This window comes from Cyprinodon tularosa, unplaced genomic scaffold (assembly GCF_016077235.1).
Source record: "Cyprinodon tularosa strain WSP-4 unplaced genomic scaffold, ASM1607723v1 ctg324, whole genome shotgun sequence".
Classification (NCBI taxonomy): domain Eukaryota; kingdom Metazoa; phylum Chordata; class Actinopteri; order Cyprinodontiformes; family Cyprinodontidae; genus Cyprinodon; species Cyprinodon tularosa.
The window spans coordinates 32,077-57,759 of record NW_024039035.1 but is presented as its reverse complement, the minus strand read 5'-3'; the positions used below and the strand labels follow the sequence as shown (position 1 = coordinate 57,759).

Below are 25,683 nucleotides of genomic sequence, written 5' to 3'. Positions count from 1 at the left end.
GCATCTCTTCAGGCTTCTGAAAAAATAGGCTCAACATACTTCTTCTACTCACGAGTGATAAGCTCATATTTAGCTGCTTAATGTTTAATTTCCTCAGACATGCCGTGTGGATCTATTTGTAAAGTTTGCCCTGACAGAAAGCTTTTACAGCATGGAAGAGAAGAAAGGATATTTTTAGGTTCTTGCAAAACTAAGGTAAGTGTTTTCTTTTAATTGGTGTTGCACTGAATTTGAAGGATCCTTAGTTTGGATTCCCACCTGTTCCAGGAGAATATTTTTCTTGGAAAACAAAAAGTAACTTTTTAAAGTAAAAATAATTTTAAGCATGCCTTCTCAAATCTAACCGTCCATTTGTTATGAGGAAAGGTTCACAGGAGTAGGAATCAAGTGCAGACAGGCAGGTTTTGGCAGTGCAGTTAGTTGGAAAAGATTTCGTTATAGGTCTGTGTGAAAAATATTTACTGCCATGTAACTCAACTAGACAGAAGTGAAAAAGAAGCTGCTTGGCAAAAAGCCACAATTCTCATTGTCAACAGTTTTACAGATCAGAGGATCTGTGAAGACCGTTATGTTGGTATGTAGGTATATTAATGACAAGTGAACCGCTTAGAAAGTGCAGAAGTAAAAGGGATTAAACTCTACAGCATTGTTATCTGTTTACATTCTGTTAAAGTGACTGACCCCAGCCTAAAATGTTGTCTGTTGCTCCCTATCGAGCAGGAACCCTTTCTTTGCCGTGGATATGTGAGTGGGCAAAGACATGCATCAGTTACTGAAAGTGTTTTGCAGACAGAAACTTAGTAGCATCTAAAATATCTACACTTAGTTTTACATTTTATGGTGTTAAAAAGAACTCTGTAATTAACTTTTATTGTCTAATCAATATTTTCATTTAATAATGGTATGGATGGTAAGGAACACCACACTTAAGGTACAGTAGATTATAAAAATATTTAAACCATTTTTTGCTTTCTTTATAAACTGTGGTATATTCTGGCTTTTCTTTGAGTAGGTCCAGAGTAAAGAGAAAAAGCAAGATCTCCACATTTAAGAACTATGATAATAGACTGGTAGTCATCTTGGCATAGTTAGTGTTAGGTGAAGTAGGGCAAACTTGTTCCTTAGAATAATTAAAGAAACCATGAGGGCTTTTTATTCAACTCCATATTTATGTAGTAACGTCTACTTCATGTTACAGACAATAGTTAGAGTATTCTTACTGTCAACTGCTACAACTAGACTGTACCATTGTGACATCCATTATATATATATATATAAATATATATATATATATATACATATAATCTTTATTCCTGGATTTCTTTCCAGAAGGATTTTTAATAACATTATCTGCCACAAAATGATCCCAGACAACAATTTCAACATACAGTAAAGAAACAGTATTTTAATAAACATTTTGAAAACTGTACATGTCCATTAAATATGAGTCTCTGCTGTTCTCACAGTCTTAGAGTTTCCTGTTCCTCTGATTCTTGTAATGATCAAGAACTCAATGTTTCACTTTAGGTCACTTGTAGGCAGGGAGCAAAAGGGGGAGTTTTACCAGCCCCCTCTGCTCCTCCCTCTGCATGTGCCTGTGTCCGTAATTCACTTTATCATTGTTTTCAACCAAACTTCAGTGTAACTCTTTCAATTATATGCAAAGGAATAACAAATGAATAAGAAGAATATGTGCTTTTCAAACATGTATTAAATAAAACAATAAAAAGTGTGACACTATGTGTGATTTTTTTCTCTTTTTTTGCAGAAGGTCTTTGATTTCACTGTATGTTTTGAACCAGTTTTGCACCTTTAGAGGCTGGGATGTATGCCTTTTCCCTTTGATAGAATGGCACATACTATTTCATTTTCAACAGAAAATGTCCAAGAACATCAATTTTCAAGTATTAGCAAATATTATAATTATCATATTTTAGACTGAAGTTTAACCAGGGCATTTTACCACATGAAAAAGTATTTGATCTAAAACCTCCCACTGTGTCTGGGATGGTATGTTTTAGGCTGTAACCCCTCTAGAAGACTGTCACATTTCGTCTTGGATTGCTTAATATTAAAGGTCTGTTTTATGCCTTCAACGAGCCTTTTTGAGTCAACCATAGGCATATATCTGATTATATAATCCTTTCAGTACTACAAAATATGAGTCTGTTATGAAGTATTAGTTGTTTTGTTAAAACCCTGAAGAAAAAAATATCTTACCTTTAAAATGAATCAGCCTCATCCCATGAGGGTTCTTCCCATTTCAAGATGCTGCAATTAACTTCTAAACGCTAAAGAAAGTGCCAGTCCTCCCGCAGTCATAAACATTTCATCCATTAGACATTAACTAAAAAAGAAAAGTTTCTGCCCCGTATAGATTAGCTGCTAAAAGAGCCATTTTCTCAGAAATTTATACCAGCCTCTGCACCACATAACTCCCTCCCTGGATGCTTGATTATTGTATTGGAGCAGCAAAGTTAAGTTAGGTGCTTCTTTGGGTTTGCTAGATAATCTAGATTTATCTAGATTTAAATCGCTCATTTACATTTTGAAAAAGGCATTCATGATATGTCTGTGCTACCTCCAGAATTTAAAAGAAAATATTTACTTTTTTTTAGGTTTACAAAATCAGATCTAATTTTGCATTCTTACTCAAGATTTTAACAAAGTTATAAATACTTTTTTTTTTGCTTATTTGTTACAGTGCTTTTGTTGCAAAAAATAGTGTCTCACTTCCAATTATAGATGACCCACTTTAACAATATTGTGCCTCCAAAAATCAGACGCAGAGGTTGCCTCGATTAACTTCTCATCTTTTGTGGCTTTCTCCGCGGCATGCTGGTTATGTGTTTTCCTCGTGATAGTTCGCCTGGAGAACAAGCTCGCTGGCAACTACCATGCTGCATCCATGTCAGGGAAATAAAGGTTTAAATGTTGAAAAGAATTGTAATTATTAACTGCCGTCCGGGTAATCAGTAAGTCAGAATTTCTGGGTATGTGAAAATTTAAATTACTAGAAGGAGTTGCTCCATTTATGCTCACATAATCCTCTTCCTGCATAAGTTTCTGTAAGGCAATATAAATCAATGTGATTATCACAAATTAAGTCATTAACTAGCAGACTTTTTGAAGCAAGAGATTTTATGTAAAAAAAAACAAAAAAAAACGCAGTTATTTGTTTGAACTTTTTATCCAATTGGAGTTATTTTAATTTTAATTAGATTATCATGATTTACTCCTTTGGGAATCTTTTCTAATTTATTAGATTTTGGTCGTGGGCAAGCACTGTCTGAATGGGGAAATTAGTGGGTATTCTTGTCTTATCTGGTGCCAACAGTACCTTTCATCTAACAACTATTCCATAACGCCGAGGCAAATGGAACGGGTAGCTGTCCTGCTAGTTGCTTTAATTCTTTTTCAATAACTTTTAATTATAGTTAAACAATTGATTTAAATGCATTAGATAATATATGATAATATAAATATATGATCTTATATATTTATATTATATAATATAAATATATTAGATCATATATCTATATTAGATAATATAATTATCAAATGCTTTTACATTTATATTAGAGACAGTGATCCATTCATCAAGGATCAGGTATGCTTCCTGGTCAGCAAGATCCCTACCCTACCCATCACTGATGCAGAGCTGACTGTGTGCCAACAGTGAGGCTGCAGATGCTGCAGTCTCTTGCCATGAAAACACCCTGCAGCTTGGCTACTGTCTGACCAGCACCGATCATTGCACGGGCACAACATGACGGAAGCAGAAATTAAGAAACATTCGGTTCGTACTTTGGCAATCCAAACAGGACCTAAACATCTTTCCAACTCTCTTTCCTTTCAGCGTGTTGCCGCTTGGATACAAGAGAATATCAAAAAGAAGGAATGCATCTATTTCCAGAGGGATCCCAGGTAGGACAATTCAGCAATCTAAACTGAGCTTATTTTTTCCGCTGATATTGAAAGAACCTGCTCTATTTGCAGTTAAATCTCATTATAAGTCTCTGTTGTGTCTCCACTTAGTATGTAATTAAATACAAACAGCTGTTCGTAGCACTATTTTACTTTGCATTGTCAATTGAAACTTTGCTTTTTGTTTAGTTCATTGGATGAATTCTAACTATGTTCGGTCCTGGAAATGGTTATTCTATCGTTCAAAACTTCACTTACTTTTGATATTTTTAATTACTTGCTGGGAAATGGAGGTGAAGTACGTGACTTGGTGTATGAGAAGTCAAATCAGTTTAGTTACCTCTTTCCAGCATTCTGAAAGGTAATGGAAAATTAGGGTAAGAAAAGGTGTAAAGATACAATAGCATCTTTATCATAGAGGTATATCCACATGTCTTAACCTCTTCCTTTAATATAAATATGTCAAATCCTGTAATTTTTTTGTTTCTTTAGTAAAGGGGAGCTAATATGTTACTGCGGCTACTCGGAGGATTACCACACCGAGGAAGCCAAAAAGCCAGAGAAATTCGTAGGACAATCCTGGGACCGACACAAACATGTCAAGGAGGAGCAAACGGATGCTTTTGGACACATCACCTTTGGTGGTTCGGTGCAAAGGGTTGCTGAGGTGAGAGCAGCTTAAAGGTTATATTATGTCTTAAGATTCTAGATTAGTGATAATACCTCTGGAATATTCACACAGGTCTATTTACAGCAAGGCGGTCTGCTCTCAACTTCTGCTAACAACCTTGTAGATAGTCTTAATAATCCCAAGGGTTAGTGAAGCAATGCAAAGCTTCGGTTTAAATAATCCCCTATGTGTATTGATTATGTGATTTAATATTTGTTGCTAACTAATGGCCAGGACTGCTTTGACAAATAGGTTTTTAACCTTATTGGGACTATCCTGGTTACATAAAGGTTAAAACACACAGAGACACACACACACAAAGAGCCACAACTGTATTGGCATTTGTTCACTAGCTGAGAACCTCTCAGTGCAAAGACAAGCACTATGTAGCTCTGAGATTCAGCTTGACATGTTGTAGCATTTGAAACATTTATTGAGAGTTTGTAAAGATGGTCATGAATGCAGGCTGGCATACTAGTAGAAAGCCTCAACAGAAAGTTGTAGACTGAATTAGCTTGATGACAGACAGAACAGAAAGCAGGCTTAAGGCGCAGATCAAGGTGGATCAAGCTGGTGACAGGCTGAAGAAGCTGAATGTAGACTTGATAAAGTAGATGATGGGCTGCAGGTTGGAGACAGGTTTTTGAATAGACTAGAGGCAGGTCGAAAAAACTACTGACAGGTGGAAACACTCCAGGACGAGGGCAGGCTGAGCACAGGAATTCGTAAAGGATGGCAGTGCACACTGACAGTGGATTTATCCTCATATCTCCAACTAGAGCTGCTCATCCAGAACTAAAATTGTTTCCTGACTCCTTTTTTCAGGTCATTGCTTTTCTTAGTAAGTCATTTTAGGCATCAGAGTGAAGGAAAATGAATGAACATATTCTAATGTTACCTTTTGTATGTTCTTTGCCAGTATGCACGAGTGTCCACAGAGACCAAATCCGAGACTCTCTACAGGTTGCTGACTGAACAGTGGAGACTTTCCCCTCCCAATCTGCTCATCTCAGTGACTGGAGGAGCCAAGAACTTCTATCTGAAGCCCCACCTGAAGAAGGTTTTCCACAGAGGAATTATCAAAGTGGCCCAGACGACAGGTCAGGCAGAAAATAAGCGATAGGCTAGATGCTTCTCTGCCAGAAATGCTCACAAGGCAGCACTGCAAAAATGATCTCAAAATGAGTAAAAATGTCTTAAATTAAGGCTATTTACCCTTAATTTGAGCAGATAAATAAGATGATTTGCCAATGGAATTAGTAATTTTACTCTTAAAATAAGGTATCTAAATAAAATGCACTTGAAATAAGACAATGCAATTGTGTTTTTTCTTATTTTAAGTGTAAATTGTCATGTTCCATTGGCAAAGTGTCTCACTTAAATCCTTAATTCAAGAAAAAATGCACTTATTATAGGAAGAAATTACTTATTTAGATTTCATTTTTTTGCAGTGAGGCCAGTTTATTTTTAAAGCACGGTTCAGTACAGACACTTCAAAGGGCTTTAGATAAAAAAAAAACAGAAGAAAATAAAGTAAACATAAAAAAACAATAAGAGCATGTACTAAAGCAAATAAACAGTTGAACCATAAACTTAAACAAATTAACTTTACCAGAACCACGCTGATGCGCTCTACCCTCTTAGATCTAGTGAGAACAAGAGTGGCAGCTTTTTGTATCAGCTGTAGCTGTCTAATGAACTTTTTAGGCAGGTTATTATTCTGGTCTGGATTTAAAGTTCCAGTCAAATACTGTACCAGAAAGGCAGACTCAGTTTTCCAGACACTCTAATAAAATTTGCTGTGATACTTTGTCATGTGCAGGTGCATGGATCATCACTGGTGGTACTCACACTGGAGTGATGAGGCACGTGGGACAGGCTGTGAGGGACTATGCTCTGAGTAACACCATGCAGGGGGAAATCGTGGCGATTGGAGTAGCAACATGGGGTGCAATCCACAACAGGCATGTTTTGAAGTATGAAGAGGTGAGTTTACATGTCTTCCCTTTATGGAAGAGGTGTGTGTATTCCTTCAAACCTTTCATTTTGCTTTGGTCTACAGGGTAAATCCAAAGCTAATTATGCGATCGATACACAAGGTCAAGGTCGTCTGTCCTGTCTGGATAACAATCATACTCACTTCTTACTGGTTGATGATGGAACCGATGGAAAGTATGGTGTGGAGATTGAGCTCCGTGCAAAACTGGAGAAATACATCTCAAGCAGAAATCTTGGAAACAAAGGTTAGAAGGAGACAGACCCTCATTATTAAAATCAATGTTTGAAAAAATCCTCTTCATCTGACTATTTTTTTCCTTTTATATTATCTACCATCCAGTGAATGGCGTAACCATCCCAGTGGTTTGTGTGGTACTGGATGGAGGAACAGGCACGCTTAATGTGTGTCAGCAGTTTCCTACATTTTCTTTCTATCTTTGAGTTCCTGGTAATCTGACCTCTCATCTGTGTCTCCTATCAGACAATCTATAATGCTATGTTGAATGACACACCGTGTGTGATCCTGGAGGGGTCTGGCAGGATAGCAGATGTTATCGCGCAGGTGTATGGACTGCCGGTCAGCCAGATCACGATCGACTCAATCAAAGAGCTGCTTAAGAACTTTTTCAGTCAAGAGTATGGAAATTTCAAGGAACACAATATTATAGAGTGGACAAAAACGGTTTGTGAACACTGATGATATTCCAATGCATAGCGGTACATGGTGGAATTTTGGATGACACTTGATTTGTTTATTATTGCCAGTTTTACCCGCTGAAATGGGAATCCTTTATTTGATTAACTTTTTTTTTTTTAAAGGATATAGATCCAACTGTATGTCTTTCTTTGTGTCCAGATTCAGGACATCATCAGGATGTCTCATTTGCTGACAATATATAGAGCAAGGGAGGACAAACATGGGGATGTGGATGTGGATGTGGCCATCCTACAAGCTCTTCTCAAAGGTAATTCAGATGCTTTGTAAACATATTTATAAACCTCAATTATTTTCCTTTCTGTAATGCAGAACTTCAAACGACAGTGTATTTGTCAAGCAGTAGCTTAAGCCCCTTTCACACCTTGAAGATTTAGACAACGTATGCCTGACGTACGAAAAATCTGGCAAAAACACTGGTATACGTTGGATAAGTTCTGGGTAAGTTTGGTATAAGTTATGAGCACACTGAAGCATGTTGGTACAGGTCGACATACGGCAAGTACAGCGAGAAATTTTGAGCATGCTCAAAGTTTCTTGGCATATACCAGCGTATGCCATACGTGGGCCATAAGTTAAAGGTAAGTTATTTGATCGTTGACATACTTTAAGTGTAAGCTACTCATAGGTCATGGTGTGTAGCTTACCCATAACCTATGAGAAACTTGACTAACAAGAACTTATCTCCAACCAACATATTTGACGTGTTCCGGACGACCGCTGAACGTGTTTTTAACTCACAGCTACTGTATAATGGCGTATTGGCAGCATTTTGGTATATAAGGGGGTTCACAGGAGGAAACTGTCAATACTCCTCCAGATTTCATCCCCATCAAAGGGTGAGCAAAAAGGTGAATTTGATGGATCCTCTCTGTGTTCCTGCCCACGGCCACGACCAACAAACTTCGTAGCAGAAATGACGCTGAATCTGCTGCAGCTGCAAACCTTCTTTCTTTCTTTTTCTTTTTTCTTTTTATTTCTTCTTTTTTTTTTTTGGCAGGCGGTAAACAGCAGCTAGGATAATACCACGATCAAAAAAATTGTTTTATGCAGGCTGGGTGCCTTGGGGCGCATTGCTGCCCCCCTCAGGACTCCAGCGTGTGACATTTCGTGGGTATTATGCCGCCATGCGTTATGCATAAGTTAGGCTGTCGTTGGACATAAGTTCTGGACTTGTTATGAATACTCTTTTCATATGCCCAACATTGAAAAAAATACATAGAAAGTTCAGTTTATGCCAGCATTTTAGGAGATTCTGGGAAATCAGGCCTATGCTCTCTAAATCTGCAAGCTTTGACAGGGGCTTTACATTTCTCTAATGTCTAGAACAAACAGAAGAGAGCACATCACCTCTATTCTGACGTCCTTTTATGTTTTTGTTATTGTAAAGCATTGTATGGTTTTCATGTTTGCAAAAAGGTCCTCTAGTCAGAAAAAATACAAATTTAACCTTTTTGCAAAGCAGTATTAGATGTGTGATAATGGCCTACATCCACCTCATGAAACATGGTGGTTGCACCATGAAGCTATGGGGGTGTTTAGAGGTTAGATCAAATTGTATTAATGTATTAGAGTGCTCCAGTCAAATCCCATATTAATGTAATTATGAATCTGTGACAAGAAAATTAATGTTCTCAGATGCTTAAGATCCATTCTGCCTGAAGCTGTGCTATTTTGCAAAAGAAAACATGGGAGGAATGTAGTTCTTAACAAGCAATCCACACACAAACATATGGCTGCAGTTCTGCAGCATGACTGCCATGAAAGTGTTGACTCACTGGGGCTGAATAGAAATTGACACCCCGGTTTTCAGAAGTCTATTGTAAAAGAAAAATAAGGAAATCATATTTTCCTTTCCTTTCACAGTGATGTAGTCTTTTTGTTGGTCTGTCTTATAAATGTGATCAATATTAATACACAGAAGTTTTTAAATAAAAAAATGAGGAAAATATCAAAGTGTGTGACTACTGATGTAAACATGGACAGAGTGCAGCACACATCCACAGCACAGAAATGAACTGGAGGAGTTAAAGTTTAATGTACTTAGCACAGAGATGATTATGTTGCTTCCCAGAATAACCCATGTAAAGTGATGAAACACTAACAAGGATTGTTTTTCCATTATGGATCCTAGTATACAATAACAATGACTTTGAAATACTTCCTCCTGTGGTGTAGTAAAAGCCTTCCAGAGCAGGCTTAATGCATTTTGTGTGATAGATCACCCATGCAGTAAAACAGTGTGAGTCCACGTAATTGAGTGTTCCATTAAACCACATACTATTATGATGATTAATCTATTTGTTCTGAATGTTTTCCCCTGAATTTCCCATTAAATTTTCTTCTTTGGTATTTATAAACCATTATCGGGGTTATAATACTGCTTCCCACACTTCGTTAGGAAATTCAGAGTCTTCTTTTCTCCCACAAACTTTTTGCCAATGTGTTTTCTGCTTTTCTCAACCTAAACTGTTACTACGTATTCTGAAACTGCATTTCATACAGTGTTTATGTGTCTTCAATAAAAGTGTGTGTGCAGGATTTATCCTAACAACATTTTGCTCAACATGTAAATCTGCCCATCAGCTTCGAAGACTGGTGGATCATGGGGAGCTGCGGCCTGGAAGAGGCAGCTGGAACTGGCTATAGCCTGGAACAGAGTGGACATTGCAGAGAAAGAGATTTTCACTGAAGAAAGCCAGTGGAAAGTGAGTTTGATTAACTGTGCATGTTCAGAAAGCAGGATTCATATTTGGATCACAAATAAATCCAATGAAAGCGTGTTTAAATATCCTTAGGAAATGTGTCTGTATAACAGGCCAATTAATTATTAAACAAATATCAATATATAATCTGAACAATAAATAAATCAAAAGCAATAGGAACAACTAAAATAGGATTCAATTTGTAAACATAACATACTCAAAAACGACTTTAAAGAAACATTCCAGTATCTATTACTAATGGAAATCAGTTTTTTAGGAGATCACATGTGGGGTGCAACAAAGGTCTAAACTCAGTCGTATTTTTAATGTATCAAAACTGACGCTTTTTGTTTGTTTCCTAATGATTATCGAACAAATTAGGCTATTTTTATATACACTGTGAACACTGAATAAAATGTAAATTCCTTCATACCTTTGATCCTAACATTTAGCACAGCAACACATATTGATTAATTAACTTAATTCATTAACTTAAAGTACAGGAGCTATTTTCCTCCTAACATATTGTGGTGTAAAGCACATTTAAATACAGTTACAATAAAGCACCAGTTTGCAAATTTGCATGAAATACCTTTTATTCCCAGAAATATTTTTGAAATACCTATCTATTAAGAAAAATAAAATAAAAATATAATATATATTGTTTTGAGATTGGAAGGCCTCTTGCCATGACCCTAATCAGTGATTCCCCTCATACTGTAGATTCTCCACCAGTTTAAAGTCACAGATTAGTGAAACACATACAACCAAAATGGTGCCTAATTTCATAAACACATTAAAAACTTAATTTTCACGGAACAAAAACGTGAAAAAAAGACTTAAAGTAAAAAAGAACATACTTCTCCCATTTCTTAGGTAGTAATGCCAATGTCCTCACCTTCCGGGATTTGCCTTAGACAGACTTTATTCACATTTTGTAAACACACAGTGTATACAAAAAGAAATTTCGTTCAGTACAGCTCTCAAAACATTTCCATTTTTAAAGTGCAGCAGTGATAAAAAGTAAATACGGTTATCAAATGTAAACATAAACAGGTATATGATTTACAGTTTCCAACATTCAGTGCTTTAAAAAAAACAAACAAACTTTTTATGCACCATTCAGCAGTCTAATGGCAGTGGGAAAGAAGTTGTTTTGGAATCTGCTGGACCTGCATCGGACGCTTCAAAGTCTATATGGATAGGTCCACCGAGGTGTTGAAAATGTCTGTGAGGACACCAGTCGCCTGATCTGCACAGATTGTAGATTTATTTTTGCTTAAAATATAAAGATCTGAATCAAACGACTTTAAGAGAAGTTATATGCTGTTTTTTTTTCTTTTTTTTTTTTTTTTTCTTTCACAAACATAAGGATGTTTTTCTTTCCTTTTTTTTTCTTACAGTCAAGTGAACTCCACTGGGCCATGTTTTTAGCCCTGACAGGCAACAAGCCTCAGTTTGTCAGTTTGCTGCTGGACAATGGCCTGGACCTGGAGGAGTTCCTGAGGGACGATGAGACTCTGTGTGAGCTCTACCAAGAGCTGCCAAACTGCTTCTTCCTGTACAAGCTGGCCAAGAGGGTGAAGCCATCAGGCTTCAGCAAAAGGTCTGGAGGCAGGATGGCTCGTGTTAGGACAGGAGAGAAGATATCCCTGTTTCATGTCTCAGCTGAAGTGCGCCACCTGCTGGGCAAATTTACAAAACACATCTACCCTCAACCCACCGGGAGGTCCCACATTGTCATGTCCATAGAGGACAGCTCAGGATCTGTGAGTATGCTTATCCACCTCTAGATGTACAACAGGCTGCAATGAAATTATAGGTGTTTGATTAATTCTCATAACGTGTATTATAGTAAGTGGTGACTTATTCAAACCAATTCAAAGCCCCAAAAAGAAACAGATTTATTTCCCTTAATGGAGATTCATTAATCCAATATTTATAATGAAACTAATTTTAGTAGATTTAGATAAGATTAACTTTATTATTACAAAGGAAATTTGATTTGGGTATAGATTTTGGCTGCTACATAGTCCAAACTATGTGTCACACTGCATTCACACAGAAAAACACTGCTCTAGAGTTTCCTTTATAAGACAATAAATAAATACATAAGGAAGCATGTTACATTAAATTCACAATAAAAAAAATTATAAATTTAGAAGAAGCCATCAGACATAAAGCTTTTTGACTTTTTTTAGCCCCTCCCCCAAATATATTCTATTTTTTCATGAATGAAAAGACATATTTTAAAATCAGAGTATTTAGAGACCATTTCTAGATACAAATATTGCGTAACACTGGATTTTTCCTTTATCTTGAAGGACTTTTGATTGTGATGCTTGCTTAAAATCTTTCTTCTTTTTTTGCCATATGCTTTAAATAACAGTTTCTATTTCATCATTAAAAGTGACACCTGTGCTTATTTTAAGAGCTTTATAAATAACTATATCAAGAAAAGTAAGTAGATTTTAGAATATTGAGGTAAAACATTGACATTGTCATGCAGTCAACAGTTTTTTTTACTTTTTACTTTTTACTTCGGGTAAACTGTTAAAAAAAAGGCTTTTTAATGTGATGTAAACTTTTTTCATATATTTTCTCATTTTAAACTTTATTTTTGGGTAAATTCACCAACATAAGCATTAACTGTTCTTTGAATAGTAACTTGTCTCTAATCTAAATGTATTTCTACAACCTTGTACAATACTTTCTACCAGAAAGTCAGCAACTGGTTCTCTCCTGTAATATTTTCGAATGTTTTATGATAAAAAAAGATCTTAGTTTTTTTTTTTGTTGCAATTTTTTACTAGATCACTCAGTAAAATTTTTTGAAAATTATTCTTCTATCTATTTATTATTTCAGACTGAATGTGAAAAGTTATGGACTGTGATAGGAGCATAAATATGCATAATTATGAAGGTTCAATATTACAAACAAAAATGTTTACTTAGAACCAAAGTTCCCCCTTTCATAGGCCGTATTAGAGTATCAGTTACTGGTTTCTTTGTTTAGTATTTGATTTAAAATAATTTTCATTTCACAAAATGTCATGAGATCACAGACTCTTTCATCTCTGATTTATTGATAATAAAGCTGACCAGCTAACCTAAAAACAAAAGCCAATCCAATTGTACTTTCAGGTATATAAAGATGAGACTGGCCTCGACGATCAATTAAGTGAGGCTGAGCCTAAGAGGGATGCCTGCAGAGACCTTTTCCTTTGGGCGGTTGTCCATAAGAACAAGGCCTTGGCTGAAATTGCCTGGGCACAGGTGATTAAAACCTACTGCAAAAACACAAACACACACAAAATCTTTAAAGTAGTCTATGTATATGACTGCATGCATTTTTTATGTGCGTGCAGTCTAGAGATTCCATCTCTGCTGCTCTGGCTGCCAGTAAGATCCTGAAGAAAATGGCACGAGAGGGAAGCGATGCAGATGAAACTCAGGACATGAAGGAGCTTGCAAGTTATTATGAAGATCATGCAATTGGTATGAGACAGAAGTAAAGAGAATCTTTCCAAACAAGACTGAGATTCATTGGCCTTTGTGTGCGTCTAAAGGTGTGTTCAATGAGTGCAACAGACATGATGAAGAGCGGGCCAAGAACCTGCTGGTTCGCATATCCAGCTTTTGGGGCAAAACGACATGCCTGAGGCTGGCGCTGGAGGCTGACAATAAAGACTTTGTGGCTCAGTCGGGCGTTCAGGTGGAGTAGATTTCATTCAGATTTTAAATATCAGGAAATACAACATTAAAAACTGTGTGGTCCTCAAAAAACAAAATCAAGTGAAGTCTTGCAACTGATATCTCTTACATTTGTTCACATTTTATCCTGTTAAAACAACAAACTTTGATGTTTTGTATCAGGATTTTTAATTATGTGCATCAATGTAAATTAGAGAGGCTCTTTCAAAGTAAATGCATAAAAAAGAGAGAGTGAATGTCTAATATCAGAACAAATTAATTAACATATAAAAATGAGTCAGCAAACCTGACTCATGGCACTCTAAATATTTCTTAAAAGTTTGACTTAATTATCTCACTAAATCCTTTTATTTTATATGGAATTTTATGGTTGTTGGTGAAATATGAAGCAGTTTGGACAGCAACATTCATATTGAGAATCAGGAACAAATAATGCATGAAACAGATTTGATAAGAATGTTTATTGCATGAAATGAAGTAAAATTTATTTTTTTCCTCATATAAACACACTGTTGTGCCTTAAAGACTTATTTCTCATTCTGTTTATTTGTCTCCAATCTTTAATATCGCTTTAATGTATGCAAAAAAAAAAAGTCTTCTTATAACCAAAGTAATTTTTCAACAATATTTTAGGCAATACTTTCTTTGATAAGATGCTTGTGTTTTAGGCTCATCTGAATCAGATCTGGTGCGGCGAGCTCTCAGTCGACAATCCTGTGTGGAAGGTGCTGATCTGCATCTTCTTCTTCCCACTGATCTTCACCAACTTTCTTCTTTACAGGTGAACTCTCACTGGGAAAAGGTTTATAAATGAAATCTCAGGAAGTAGTAAAGCCTCAAAGTTCCCTATTGGTTGGACACATTCATCAAAACTGTTGGTCATTTGATTATTTCTAGGCACGATGAAATCCTCCAGAGACAAAACGAGAAGAAAGAAGAGATAAAGTCTGTGGAAAAAGTTACAGGAAGCACAGTGAGGACAAATAATCATCGACTGTAAGGGAAAATATTTGTTTTATTGGGTATTTGCTATCAGCTCACTCTAAAGATTTTATGTGACCTTGATTTGAAAGATTTTTCTCATGTAAGCAACAATTTTGATGAACTGAAAATGATTGGAATGCTGATGTTTATGCCCACAGTCAGAATCAGCACAATGAGAAGCCTCTGGGCTGGTGGCCCAAACTGGTGGGACTGTACTGCTCTCCTCAGGTCAAGTTTTATGGAAACATTGTGTCGTATTTTGCCTTCCTGTTCCTGTTTGCTGTGGTGCTGATGGTCGACTTCCAGAGAACGCCATCTGCAGGAGAACTGTTGCTCTATATCTGGCTGTTCAGTCTGGTGTGTGAGGAAATCAGACAGGTGAGATGCTTCTTTCTTTCTTTCTTTCTTTCTTTCTTTCTTTCTTTCTTTCTTTCTTTCTTTCTTTCTTTCTTTCTTTCTTTCTTTCTTTCTTTCTTTCTTTCTTTCTTTCTTTCTTTCTTTCTTTCTTTCTTTCTTTCTTTCTTTCTTTCTTTCTTTCTTTCTTTCTTTCTTTATCCAGTGTTATCTTTAAAAGTAGCTTTACCTTATTATTATTTGTTTTTATGTTGTATTATTTATAGCAGTGCAAATAAGGAATAAATTATTACCGGTATGTTAACCTTGGTCAGATTATCTAATTACAGATAGTAAAAGTTCTCGCATCTTAGTTTAAATGTGTTTTCTTTCTCAGCTGTTTTACGACCCTGATAGTTTTGGGATACGTAAGAAAGCTAAGATGTACATTCACGAGCTGTGGAACATTTTGGACGTTCTCTCCATCCTCCTTTTCTGTTTAGGACTTGGTTTCAGGTAGATTCTCCGACACACATGGGCAACCTTTCAAGCCACTAGAGGATCTGCTGCTCACTAACCTTTTCTTTATGTTTTTAACATTTAGGATGACAACTGAGCTGTTCTATGCAGGTAAAGTCATCTTGTGCATCGACTTTGTGGTTTTCTGCCTCCGACTCATGGCAATCTTCACCATCAGTCGCACTCTTGGACCTAAAATCATCATAATCAAGAAGATGGTAAGAGGTTTCAATAAGTATTTAATGATAATCCTGATATAATATGGAGATAACGGTAGACATAATTTCCCTAATGACTGATTAAAGCATTTTTTTTGCAACATTTACAACATCTTTTCCTTTGCATTAGTCATCTGAAATCTTTCAACACATGTGCAGTGTTTTGAAAAAGTACTGGCACGCTTACATTTGGTCATATTTTGCCAAATTACCAGAAACTTTAGTGTATTTTATGAGTACTTTATTTGATATGAAAACAGATATTGTAAAGTGATTGCTCCCTCAGATATGGCTTCATTTGAGAGCCTCTTAGCCATCACTAAACAAGAAAATTTATTAAAAATTCCCCTAGAATCTAATCAAAGAAAGCCAGCCTTCTTATTCTTAACAGCAAGCTATCTCAACTTAAAAGTATAGTGGAGGATTTTTGCAAATTTTTGAAATATTGTGTCTTTAAAAGATTTTTTTCCCACTATGTCAGACTCACCACCGGTAAGTGAAAGAGGGGACGTGCACATAGGATGGCCTTATGTAGACATATCACCACAATGATTGAAAATTAGGAGGACCACTTATTAAAAAGAAACATCCTCCATTATGCCTTTAAAACATGGGGACGCTAACTCCCAGTGGAAAACACAAGCAAAAAACCACAGAAAACAAATTCACCCTTGATTCACATCTTTAATGTTATTAGTCTATGTTTCATGCTGACTCAAATATCTTAGAAAATAAGGTCCTTAATGTATGTTTCTCTTTGTTTAATAATTTGTATCTTTATATATTGTGTGTAACTACAGTTTAACCTTTTTTCTGTCTTTTTGTCTTCCATGTGATGTGATGGAATACTCCAGATGATGGATATGTTCTTCTTCATGTTTATGCTGAGTATCTGGGTTGTGGCGTACGGTGTTGCCAAACAAGGCATCCTCATCCATAATGAGAATCGGCTTAACTGGATCCTCCGTGGGGCTGTTTATGAGCCCTACCTCATTATATTTGGAAATTTCCCCAAAAATTTTGAAAGTAAGTGAAAACAGGGTCCTTGTATTTATCATATGAGGAAAGTTGTGAATTGTGTGAACTTGGAGCTGGTTTCTCAGCGGTGGTCTTACTTTCAGTGTTTTCTCTCTTGCAGATAGTGAGTTTGATAAAGACTCATGCAGCGTAAATGCTTTGGATCCTTTCAAGCCCAAGTGTCCTGAGTTGAATGAAAACGAAATGCCAGCATTTCCTGAGTGGCTGTCGATCATCATGCTTTGTGTTTATTTACTCTTTGCCAACATACTGCTGCTCAACCTCCTCATAGCCATCTTTAAGTGAGTCCTATCACACAGTCTGCCTGCTTTAGTTTTCAGCTAATTAATTTGAAAATATTCCATCTGCGCAGCTTCACGTTCCAGGAGGTCCAGGACAATACAGACAAGATCTGGATGTTTCAAAGATATGAGCTGATTAAGGAGTATCACAGCCGGCCAAATGCCCCACCTCCTTTCATTATCTTCAGTCATCTCCGACTCTTAATCAGCAACATGTTTCCCTGCTGCTCCCCAACCAGGCCCAACGAGTTCAGTAAGGCCTTAGTCATTATATCTTTTCCTTTGTGGCAGTTTGAGAGAAGTGATCTTAGATTACCTGCATTTGGTGATAATCTCCATCTATTTATTGTCCCCTCACCATTTTTTTCCCCGCTGTTTGAATAACTTTTCTAGTATTTCTGAAATAAATGATCTATATTAAGGGTATAGGTCATGTCAAACTATGTGTGAAGGACATGATCCAGAACAAGGTTTTACACATTTAAATCAAAGATAAAATTGTTTAAAAACAGTTCATCTAGCATTATGAAAACATTTGTCTTAGATATCTAGCAGAAATATCAATCATAAGTTTCTGGTTAATACTTACTTAAAGTAGAAAACTTTGCACTGGAAAACTTGTCCACCTAACTAAGTCTTACAATCTTATTTCTAGTCACAAATACTTTTTAGATCCTGGATAGATGACATCCACAATGAGTACCTTAGGTCTCCGGATGTTATTGGGCTTTAGGCATGTCTCTCCAATATGTCTCTCTCAGCCTCCCTAGCAAGGCCTTTCCTAGCGTGCTGGAGAGGAGATTCCACCTGATTGTTGAACTTTGGCCTTAAGAGCATCAGTGTGGTTTTCATCCCAGCCAAGAAACACTAAACTAGCTCTATAAGCCTACTGCAGGCTGCTAGAAGGTGCTTTGGAGGAGCTTGCCCAACAGGCCAACATCTGTTGTGGGTTGAAGAAGGCTTTCAACCATGTCCCTTACAGTGTATTGTTGGGGGTGCTCCATGAATACAGTCCGGGTCCCTTTGCTAGAGGCCATCCGGTCCCTGTAAAAGCTGAGTTTGGTCCGCATTGCCAGCATTAAGTCTTACCAGTTCCTGGTGCGCTTTGGACATGTTAACATTTAAGTATATGATTTTTAGGCACAGCCAAAGACCAGAGGGGTCTTGTTTAAGTACCAGGAGATTGGCACCTTGCTTTTTGCAGATGATGGGGTGTGATGACCCCCTTCCTGCAGAGACCTACAGCATGCATTGGGGTGGTTTGCAGCTGAATTTGATGAAAATCAGCTCCTCAAAGTCTGAGGGGATGGTTTTCGACTCTGCAAGGTGGTTTGTCCCCTCCAGGTTGGAGGAGAGTTCCTGCCTCAAGACGAGGAGTTAAAGTATCTTGGGGTTCTGTTAGCAAGTGATGAGAGAATGGAGCGGGAAATCTAGAGTGCTAGATTCTGCACTTCTTTATTGTGCTGTAGAGAGAGTAGAGCTTAAAGGTCTTATAGTTTGGATCATGACTGAAGAAAGGAGATCACAAACACAAGCTGCTGAAATGAGCTTACTCAGGGTGGCTGGGAACTACCTTAGAAATAAAGTAAGGAGCTTGGTCATCTGGGAGAGGCTTGTAGTAAAGCTGCTTCTCATCCACATCAATAGGAGTGAGCAGATGTGGCTTGAAAATAATTTTCAGATGCACCATAACCACTTCCCTTGAAAAAGGACGTTCAGGGGACAGTCCTGCACACCCTGAAGGGACTATGTCCTAGGAAGGAGAGTTGAGGGAAGTCTGGGAGTTTCTGTTAAGGCTACTGAGACTGCTACTCCTGTGACTCTGTCCCACATAATGTGTGAAGCAGTGGAGCTACATTAAAACCAGAGCTCACTGGACATACAAACACCAGAAGTGTGGCTATACAGCAAGAGGAAATGAGCACTTCACAAAGATTGGCTTTGGGTTAACCAATTAAAAAAGGATCCTCCGAACACTGGAAGCCTAAAGAAAATTATCCACTCTACCTTAATCTCCTGAGTATAAACCAATCAAGTGCAGACTGTGACTTTATAAAATTAGATTTTTCACCAAGTTTTTTATTTGTATGGATGCCTGTGGACCCTTATAACTGAACCCGAATAGAGGCAAAAGTGACAATGTCTTTAAATCGACCCTAATCACTGTTTTTTGTTTTATTTTTTTCAGAGAAGGAGCTTAAAAACACAGACGAAGAAGAGCTACTGTTATGGGAGTCCTTGATGAAGGACATATATCTGGTGTCTGTGCGGCAGAGGCAGAGCCAGAGCATGGAGAATCGAATCCTGAACACATCCCAAAGGTAAAATCCTGCATAAAAAGATTTTCTTGCGTCTGTTTTTTGTAATTTCCAGGCTATTCAATGGATATCTGAATAGTCTGACCTTTTTGATCAATTAGTGTCATATTTAATACTCGAGACAGTAAAAATATATTTTCTTTTTTGGGTTAAAATCACTATAATGCTTTAGACACAATATTTTATCGCTACTTAAGTGAAGTTTGGTCCCTCATGCTGGTTTCGTTTCTTTCCTAAGGGTTACCACCTTAACTGAGCAGCTGGAGAAACTAGGGGAGCAGGTTATGAATAATTATTTTCTGTTGTAATATACAGTATAGCCCTTTCACATTATAAAAAACATTTTATTTCACCATTTCCAATAAAAAAAATAGCAGCCTTGCTTCTTTACTGTCTTTGCAACTGGTTAAATTCTTGGTTTGCTTTGTGTCCTCAGATCACTCAGTCCACCAAAGACTTGCAATGGATTGTGGAAAAAATGAAATGTCAGGGTGTTTCTGCGATTGAAACACAGCAACAGAGTATGAACCATAAAGTTCTCATCGGTCACTGTTTCATTTGCTATAATGCGTCCCTTTCAAGCAGAGTTGTGTTTTATGTTGTTTTGCATCCTTGGCAGTACCTGATAAATCCTTCGAGTCTTTGAAGAATGCAGCAGAGGAAGAAGAAAGCTTGCATGTGAAGTCCCGTCAGCTTTACTACTCAAACAGCAAAATAAAACGCTTCCCTGTGCCAGAGGAGAAAGTGCCATGGCAGGTACTTCACAAATTGTGCTTTTCAAAGGTTTAAACCTTTCAGTTTTCTGTTGCATTACTAAGAGGTGTGTTTTTATATAGCGGAAGGAAAACAATAAGTGATTTTGGAAGAAATCAATTTTTAATGCAATGTTTACTGAGTTTGTTCTTGGTTTTGTTTGTGGAGGTTGAAATTACATACAGGAGTAAAGCAGTCTCATGACAAGTTGGGTATTTAATGGTGGCAATAAGTCCAGACCTCACAGATACGCATAAGTGCAGAGGAGAAAATAAAAGAGAGGCTTCCCCATCAGGGAGGGTAAACTATAGAATGAACACAGGCGAGTCTATTTTGTGAATGGAAACCTGCTGATGAAAGCCAAAAAAACTAAAGAAAACCTGGTAGAAGCAATTTGTAAAAAGCTTAAGTGGGAAGCAAAGACTAAACGCGACAGGAATAGACAGGGGTTTGGGGTAGAAGACGCAAAAAGAAATAAAAGAAAAACTAAACAAAAGGGAATAAAAGAAACAAAGGAAGTAAATGAAAACAGCGCATTGGCAAAGACAAATTCTAGTAAAATACATTTATTCAGCTTGTGATATAGAAAAAAACCCTGGAGGTTTAAGGTTATGGATACTTTTGAAAGGTTCTGTATTTGAGAATCTATTTATTCTGAAGAAAAATGTGTTTAAGATTTATGAATTTTAAGATTTTACATAATCTTTCTGGCAGGTCAGCTTCAGCTTGTACGAACCCCGCTTTGTAGATGGTGACGACCATGTGGATGAGTATGTTTTAAAAAAATAAGTCCTTTAATGATCAGGCCTTTTTGTCTGACTGTTTAACATATTTTATCTTTACTTTTTCCTTACATCATAGACCTGATCAAGAAGTCTTGAATAAATACAGGTAGTGTAAACCATAATACTCATTTAGCTTCTAGGACCATATCTCAGTATCTCTCATGGATCCAATAGAAACCCACAAGGGAGGACAGGCATCACAGGAAGAGGTGAACTCAGCTGCCTCGGTCCAAACTTGAACTTAGACCTTTTGTTGACACGGTAGGTCATCTATAATAAGGCGCTATTAACCAAAATTTAATTCATTTAAAAGTTTGTCACTCAGATATAAGAAATTTGCAATCTGATGTTTTTAGGTGGCGAGACAGTGAGAGGTCTGTGCTGGAGTACTTGGTGGTTTTGAACTCAAACCTTAAATCTTTAGCTCTCCCGGGGGTGAGTTATTGTTAGCTTGCTTTTTCTTGTATTATATATCTTTATGAGTACATTTGTTGGTCTTATACTTTTCTTAACATTCAGGGCCCCGTTGACTCTGTGGATCAGCTGCCAGGAAGTCTAAAAGGAATTCTGGGAAGGAAGGTGTTTGAAGCCCTGAATGCAAAAGTGTCTGAGGGAAAAATGGTCAGTTTGGCTTTTTGATTCTTTTGCATCATCCTCATTGAGAAAGGTTGCTTTATATTAAAAAAGCAATTTAATGTTGATTTATTAGAAAATAAAGTATCTTATTTCATTGTTCAGCTCCAGATCTCAAGTAGAAGCAACTTAAAAAAATAAATAAATAGATAAAAAAAATAAATGAAAGAAATTGAACTTTATTGATCTCACACTGGAATAATTTACCTCTGCATTTAACCCACCCATCCCCTTGGGGAGCAGTGGGCTGCCATTGTGCGCGGCCCCGGGAGCACTCAAGGTTCTTGCTCAGGAACCCAGAGTGCAGGCTGTGGGGACCAAACCGGGTACTTGCAACCTTCTCACCACAAAAGAAAATTAAAAAACAAAAATGTATGCCAAAACTGAGTGACTATTTGAGTTTGATCAAACCTAATAGTATTCAGCTCAAATGTTTTTTACTGTGGGGGCTGCTCAGTGGGGCAGTGGGTAGCACTGCCCCACTGAGCGGACTTTGCATGTTCTCCCTGAGCATGTGTGGGTTCTCTCTGGGTACTCCAGCTTCCTCCCATAGTCCAAAAACATGACTGTTAGGTTAATTGGCTTCTCTAGATTCTCCTTAGGTGTGAGTGTGTGAATGGTTGTATGTCCTGTTTGTCTCTGTGTTGCCCTGCGATGGACTGGCGACCTGTCCAGGGTGGACCCCGCCTCTCGCCCATTGACAGCTGGAGATAAGCACCAACAACCCTCGCGACCCCAATTGGGATAAGCGTGTTAGATAATGGATGGATGGATGGATGGATGGATGGATGTTTTTTACTGCATTTTCGCACCATATTTATTAATTTTTGCACTGGTCTGAACTGCCACCTCAATGCCTTTTTTTTACCATGTTTCCTCCCACACTGTTTACATTTGATCACTGCCGCACTTTATGAATATAAATGTTCCTTTTCACTGCTAAGCTGCTGCTCATTCACTGTCTGAAAGCTGTATTAACAAAATTTTGTTTTTTATGCACTGAGTGTATAAAAAATGTCAATAAAGTTTTTCTAAGTCTGAACAGAATTAAAAAACATCAAAATATCTCATATTATGATTAATCATCATAAATCAGTGTATTTCCCTGCATGGTTTCAGCCCTATCTCCAAGGAATCACCTGGTAAAACAAGAAAATCCACAAAAAGTCATTAAGTGTCCAATAGAATTAAGATGGGTTTCTGCAGCTGGGACAATAAAACCTGGTCAGAGTCAATGGAAGATGAATTTTGGATAATCATGGATAAATAATAAATCTGGTAGGGAATGTATAGCTGTCAAAGCTACGGTCACTTTATTTGAATCGAAGCATATTCATGTGTTTGACTGGCTTTTTTTTTTGTTAAAACTTAAAAAATTCACTAAAACGTGTTGTTGTGTTTGACAGCTTTTCATGCTTTTATAAATACATTCCTCCATCTTTTATATTAAGTTTTGTTGGTGGATTTTGTTTATTTGTTGAGTTGAGCAATGATGAGGTTTTCTTCCACTGAATTTCTTTATATGTGTATAAAGGTGTATAAAGGCTACGTGGACGACTGCCGGAACACAGACAATGCCTGGGTGGAAACAGCCATTATAAATATTCACCTTGACAGAACAAGCCAGATAATGGTTGACATTAACAACATGGTAGGACACTTTTTTTATTTGTTTCTGAAATACAGCCATTTCATTTTTGAAAAGGAACTTGACCTCTTTTTGTCCTCAGCTGGGGGGAAACCAGGGCATGCTTCAGTGGCAGGAGGTGAGCAGCAGTACCCGACTCAGCCCAAATCAAAGAGTTGCGTTGGACCAGGTGGCGGCGCTGCATATCAAGAAGCTCTGAGCGTTCAACATTGTTATATTTCCATGTCACCAAGACAACGCATCGTGAAACTTCTCAAATTAAAGACAACCATAGGGTCATCTTGTGCCTTATCACTTTGGCCTTATGTTGCAATACATGTTTATGCCTCACAATACCAGAACTAGTAAGCTAAAAACACAAATAAAGACAAAACAGAACTATAAATATGCAGCAAATAATCACCTCAATTGCAATACTTTTTGTTACAGCTCCATAAATTACTATTAAACCAGTATATAGAAGTTCACATGACGGGAACGGCAGTAAACACAAAGAAAAACAATGGAAAAGATGCTAATTATTTTATTTATGGATACAAAAGTAAAAACACAACAGATAAATGATTTATGAAACTATTACCCAATAATACTTACTCTGTATTGTCAATAGTAGTTTCTTGTCTGCCTTTAAACTTTATGTAATGTAAAAATGTAAATATTTTTATTGTCCAACAATGGGGAAATTCATTCTCTGCATTTTAACCCATCCCCTTGTGGAGCAGTGGGCTGCCACTGTAGGCACTCAGGGAGCTGTGTGGGGTTAAAGGTCTTGCTCAGGGACCCAGAGTGGCAGTCTGTGGGAGTTAAACTCCGAACCTCTGGGACCCAAGTGCAATGCTCTAACCACTAGGCCACCACTTCCCCTGATATTTAGCGACATTCTGTTCTTAATACATATGCCTTAATATGACTAGCTTGTGGGGAGGAATTTGAAAGGATCAGATCTTTTTTGGAGTAGTTAAAAAAATTATGTATTCTTGTAGCTCTAATTTGCAAGATCTAGCAACTTGTTGTCCATATCCGGTGTGTGTATTATCCTGCCATAGAGGGCTTCTTTTTGTTTTTGCATCCACTGGAATTCGGGTAGTTCTTTCTGGTTGATGTCAGAGCACTGTACGCCATTCGATTTCTTTCATGTATTTACTTTCTGCACTGGTATGCAGCCCAATTTAAACAGGAATGGGCATTCTTTAAACAGTTTCCTCTGTCCTGGGAGCTGTCTCTGTCTTGGTGTCCGAAGCATTGGAGGTACACTTTGGGGAGCTAAGCTTAGCCCCAGGAAAACTTTCCCACATCATTATATACCACCTCCTGACTAATTCACAAGTTATTGTGACAGAGGAAGCGCTGTAGTCATGGTAACTAGCAAACTCACAATCATCTATATGACTGCCCATAAGTGAGACATAATTGATAGCTCTGGAAACACATATTTTATAGTGCACAGATGGCACCATCAAGCCCAGTGTTGCACCAATATGAGTATTTATCTTGTTTTTAATAGATTTATATTATTTCTCTTTCTACTCTAATAAATATCTCATAAAATTACTCTCTGGCTTTGTTTTCTTGCTGTGTTTTTTTTTTTTAGAACAAACATCTAGTTTCTGATGTTATGTGTGCTTGTTAACCATGTCTAGGGTTCAGGAAGGTGGAGGACTCAGGTGAGTGGATGTTTTGCCTCCTGCTCAGTTTCGCCTTCGACGTCTCTGATTGGCTGAGGGGGAGGTGGCCAGATAAACGTAGTATCGGTTTAACGCCTTCCTCTTCTGCACCGCCGTCTCCACTAAATACCGAAAGTAGTAACCTGTATTAATTGTGAACAAGCAGATTTCATGTTCTCATTCTATTAAAGTAAAAGCAATAAAGAACATTCGTCGTAATTTGATAACATTAAATTTTTTTGTGTTTAAGTGCATATTTTAGAAGGATATTTTAGCTGTCATGAATACGATTAATTCACTGTAAATTTTTATTTTGTTCTGTTTTTGTGTCACTAATGGCATTGTTTGTCTCAGTACAAACAGCGCGGATGAGCTATTTTTAACCACGGCAGCAGAGATAAGAAAAACAGAAGATGCCACACTCCGCTTTTATCTTGTGTTCCAACGCTAAAACTGTCTGCAAATCAAAGTTGTAATGATTTTGCATTACTAATATCTATCTATTAAATTCAGTTTATTTATATAGTGCCAATTTACAACACATCTCATCCAGTCAAATTGATTCAAAGTTTTCTAAGGAAACCAGTTGATTGCATCGACTCATTGACTCAAATGCAATCCATCACACTAAGCATTCTTGGAGCGACAGTGGAGAGGAAAAACTGGAAGAAACCTCCAGCAGAACCAGGCTCAGTGTGAGTGCCTATCTGTCTGTCTCCCTGTCTGTATAGTGTATAATACTCTCTTTACATTATGACAAGATTAATATATTAAGGCAAG

The 25,683-nt window shown here is 37.3% G+C and overlaps 1 protein-coding gene across 1 annotated transcript; it reads left to right on the top strand.

The window, feature by feature from the left end:
- trpm2 (transient receptor potential cation channel, subfamily M, member 2) lies at positions 1-23,759 on the top strand. Its single transcript, XM_038293314.1, has 33 exons — positions 1-195; positions 3,860-3,927; positions 4,420-4,594; positions 5,517-5,697; positions 6,420-6,583; positions 6,660-6,840; positions 6,936-6,997; positions 7,077-7,277; positions 7,452-7,560; positions 9,897-10,018; positions 11,419-11,784; positions 13,160-13,291; positions 13,384-13,513; positions 13,585-13,730; positions 14,398-14,510; positions 14,627-14,725; positions 14,872-15,091; positions 15,444-15,562; positions 15,651-15,783; positions 16,638-16,809; positions 16,922-17,102; positions 17,174-17,355; positions 19,291-19,423; positions 19,659-19,701; positions 19,857-19,941; positions 20,040-20,176; positions 20,888-20,943; positions 21,035-21,064; positions 21,133-21,219; positions 21,315-21,393; positions 21,478-21,579; positions 23,126-23,242; positions 23,322-23,759. The coding sequence occupies exons 1-33, from the start codon at positions 100-102 to the stop codon at positions 23,436-23,438; spliced, it is 4,338 nt and encodes a 1,445-aa protein (XP_038149242.1). The 5' UTR covers positions 1-99; the 3' UTR covers positions 23,439-23,759.
- Positions 23,760-25,683: the final 1,924 nt, after the last annotated feature.